Source organism: Pseudochaenichthys georgianus, chromosome 1, assembly GCF_902827115.2.
Source record: "Pseudochaenichthys georgianus chromosome 1, fPseGeo1.2, whole genome shotgun sequence".
NCBI classification, from domain to species: Eukaryota; Metazoa; Chordata; class Actinopteri; order Perciformes; family Channichthyidae; genus Pseudochaenichthys; species Pseudochaenichthys georgianus.
The window spans coordinates 45,006,942-45,010,355 of NC_047503.1; the positions used below are offsets into that span (position 1 = coordinate 45,006,942).

The following is a 3,414-nucleotide window of genomic DNA, read 5'->3' on the forward strand; positions in this document are numbered from 1 at the left end:
TTTAGAGTCATATTTATTTCCGTACTTGAACCTTTTTCTTTCGTTGGCCGCAATGGGCTCGCATAGACCGTGCACAGAGTTCCTTATAGTCACCTGGGAGATGGCGTCTTCCGTTCTCACGTGGACTTCCTGTACAAGAAAGCATAACAATGGCTCAATTTAAACATCAGACATAAACAAAGTCTCCTGCAGTATCATGTTGTGCTTTGCAAAGCAGGCTCGCCCACGTCATGAAAACGAGCTGCAGACACATGGCGGCGCTGACTCCTCCAGGTGTCCTGATGTGCCTCTGCTGAGCGCTGCTGGGTGTTATAGGAGACGCCACCGTGGGACTGCTCATACGGAGAGAGACGGCGCCTCAGAAGCTCTTCTGTGCCGTGCCGTACGGACCCGGGAGAGGACGGGCATCACTCGTCCCTGTGGCGTTTCGACTGGGCGTCCACATTGAACTCCCCGTCGCGTTTCCTCACACCGAGCGGGGGGGCGGCGACAGGGCGAGAGCTGCCAGGGCCGAGCTTATGCTGGCCTGAGAGCTTCTCGCACAGAGGCGGCAGGAAACCGGACTTGTTCTGGCAGACAAACTTGTGGTAGACCTTTAGAAAGTCCTCGTCGAGCTTCTTCGGGGGGTAAGGGGCACGCACTGATGGCAGGGAGGAGTCCGAGGAAAGGTTCGGCCGGAGCCTCTTTGCTGCGGAAGCTGACTGAGCGGAACGCAGCTGTCGGTGGGGGGAAATATGGGGGTCTTGAGGGTGACGCATCCTCAGTGGCACAGTTAGCTTGTGTGGCGGGGTGGACAGCAATCTGGGCTTCGTAGGCTCTCTGGAACAGCTTCTGGAAGAGGCGTGAGGCGGTCTGAGGTCGGTCACCCTCCTGGCCTCTAAGGACCTCTTCCGGACCGGAGCACCGTCCAGTCTCTCTTTAACAGAGGGGGGGTCCGAAGCATACACAGAGCAGCCATCAGTCTGCGGTGGGTGTGCAGAGACAGAATGCCTTCTAGACCTGAGAGACGCGTCCAAGGAGGCTCCTGCAGCAGGAAAGGAAGGTCGCGAAGGACTGAACGTGTACACGGAGGGCTGTTCTTCAGAGGCAGTGAAGGTCTCGTTCAGACGGCGCTGAATAAAATAAACAAAACATTAAAGATATAATATCAGAAACAGGTTTATTACCAGGTAGGTGTACTCGTACGAGGAATTTGACTTGGTGTCGTGGTGCATAAAAACAACAGTTAAAAACACAGGTAGAGAACTAGAAAAATATACAAAATTATTACAAATATATAGTAAAATATAACAGTATTTTCATTGCAATGGGATGAAATATGGAATCAAAATCAGCTGTAATACAAAATAATGGTGTACAGTGCGTTAATGTAATGCAGTCTATGATACGTCAAGACTGAACTGTTGCAATAAACACAGAGGTCTGTTTACCTGAGAGGTGTCTGTGATGCCCTGGGCTGAGTGGGAAGTCATATGAAAGTAATCAAATGAATAAATAAATATACAGTTTACAAAAATCTCTAAATAGCTATTCACGTTTTAGTTATACTTATTGACTCCTCTCGCAACCCTTCCACGCTCTGAGGAGAAGATAAGTGTTTCATTATAAAGCCGTACATATAATGAATATCTGAGTTCAGTGAGGGCAGTGGATGAACTGCCGCCTGAGTCAGAGGATTGTATTCAGAGTATGCTCAAAGCTTTGAGTCCAGCTTGGTGAGCTCGATCTTTGACAGCGTAGCGTTCAAGGGCTTCATCGTGCAAGGAGGCAAGACAAACAAGATTCACAATGAGACCAGGCCACGTGGCAATTCATTATAAACCCCTGACTTTTCACTATTTATTCATCCGTCAGATTTCTTGATTGATAGTTTAGTACAAATGAAAAATTTTGATATATGATTTTTACAATTACCCTGTTCAAGAAGTACTCACATCTTGCACTTAAAGGCGGGGTAGGTAAGTTTCAGAAACCGGCTCGAGATACACTTGTTATATTCCATGGAATGCTCTTAACATCCCGATAGCAATGAATATCTGAAGTGCTTTGACAACAAATCCATAAAAAAATGTCATCAGTAGAAGCCGTAATACTGTAAAAAGATGGCCTACCTGCCTGTCAGCCTCACATCGGGGCACAAACTTATCTCGTGCCCTCATTGGTCATGTGCGCGTTCGTGTGTGTTGGAGGAGGGGCTCTGAGAGGAAGTGGCAGATTTTCTCCGGTTGTGTATTTTCAAATTCTAGCGATCTCGAGCCGGTTTCTCAAACTTACCTACCCCACCTTTAAGTAAAAGTACCAGAGTGTAGGAATACTCTGTTACAAGTAAAAGTAGAAAAGTATTATCATCAACATACATGTACCAAAAGTACTCATTATGCAAATTGTCCCATTTCAAAATAATATATATTCTATGTTTTGATTATACTTATTGATGCATTAAAGTGTTTATCGCAGTTGTTAAAAGGTGCAACTAATCCCTTTGTTTACTGAGCTTGTAATTTTACTCCAGGTGTCAGTCTTATTTAAGTGTTGTTTATATTTCACATCATTAACCCAAATCTTCAAAGTGACTAAAGGTGTTAAAGGTGGGGTAGGTAAGTTTGAGAAACCGTCTCGAGATCGCTAGAATTTGAAAATACACAACCGGAGAAAATCTGCCACTTCCTCACAGAGCCCCTCCTCCAACACACACGAACGCGCACATGACCAATGAGGGCACGAGATAAGTTTGTGCCCCGATGGAAGGCTGACAGGCAGGTAGGCCATCCAATCGGTTGGTTGTACTTTTTACAGTATTACGGCTTCTACAGATGACATTTTTTTATGGATTTGTTGTCAAAGCACTTCAGATATTCATTGCTATCGGGATGTTAAGAGCATTCCATGGAATATAACAAAAAGTGTATCTCGAGCCGGTTTCTCAAACTTACCTACCCCACCTTTAAATAATTGTGGTGCGGAGTAAAAGTACAAAGTAGCAAAACATTGAAAAACTCAAATAAAAGTACACATATCTCACAATTCTACTTATGTACAGCACTGATTATTAAATGCGTTTGTAATCAATATGATCTGTAACATTTATTTTTATGGATATGACATGTACCTACAAATAAAATGAACTGCATTAGCGTTAAAGTGAGTTCAAGCTAACGCCAGCTTTGCTACGTCATGTTAACAGCCGGTGGCTCGCCTCCTCACCTTGTCGATGATTCGTCCCAGAGACATTTTGTAGTGAACTTTATTAACAGAGAATCCTTGGCTGAACAACTCGTCCGTGTTGTTTTAAAATGCCGTGTTGATGGAGTGAAAGCAGCAAGAGGCCTACAGCTGATTAACAAAAGCGCTTCTCCAATTACCAACTATTCCGCAAATTTGACCAATCACCTTAGTCCCTAGATGCCTCATCAT

General features: G+C 44.7%; 1 protein-coding gene across 1 annotated transcript; it reads right to left on the reverse strand.

Annotated features, from left to right (window-relative positions):
• LOC117453125 (uncharacterized) lies at window positions 1-3,414 on the reverse strand. The gene is made up of 4 exons (XM_071204161.1): window positions 3,407-3,414; window positions 3,205-3,242; window positions 1,431-1,456; window positions 1-1,112 (listed from the first exon to the last, which is right to left on the reverse strand). The coding sequence occupies exons 1-4, from the start codon at window positions 3,412-3,414 to the stop codon at window positions 408-410; spliced, it is 777 nt and encodes a 258-aa protein (XP_071060262.1). The 3' UTR covers window positions 1-407.

Excerpts from the sequence above, each read along its gene's own strand:
- LOC117453125 (XM_071204161.1), bottom strand. Across the intron at positions 1,457-3,204 it reads TGGGACGAATCATCGACAAG|CCCAGGGCATCACAGACACC; the intron begins GTGAGGAGGCGA and ends CTTCCCACTCAG. Across the intron at positions 1,113-1,430 it reads GCATCACAGACACCTCTCAG|CGCCGTCTGAACGAGACCTT; the intron begins GTAAACAGACCT and ends TATTTTATTCAG.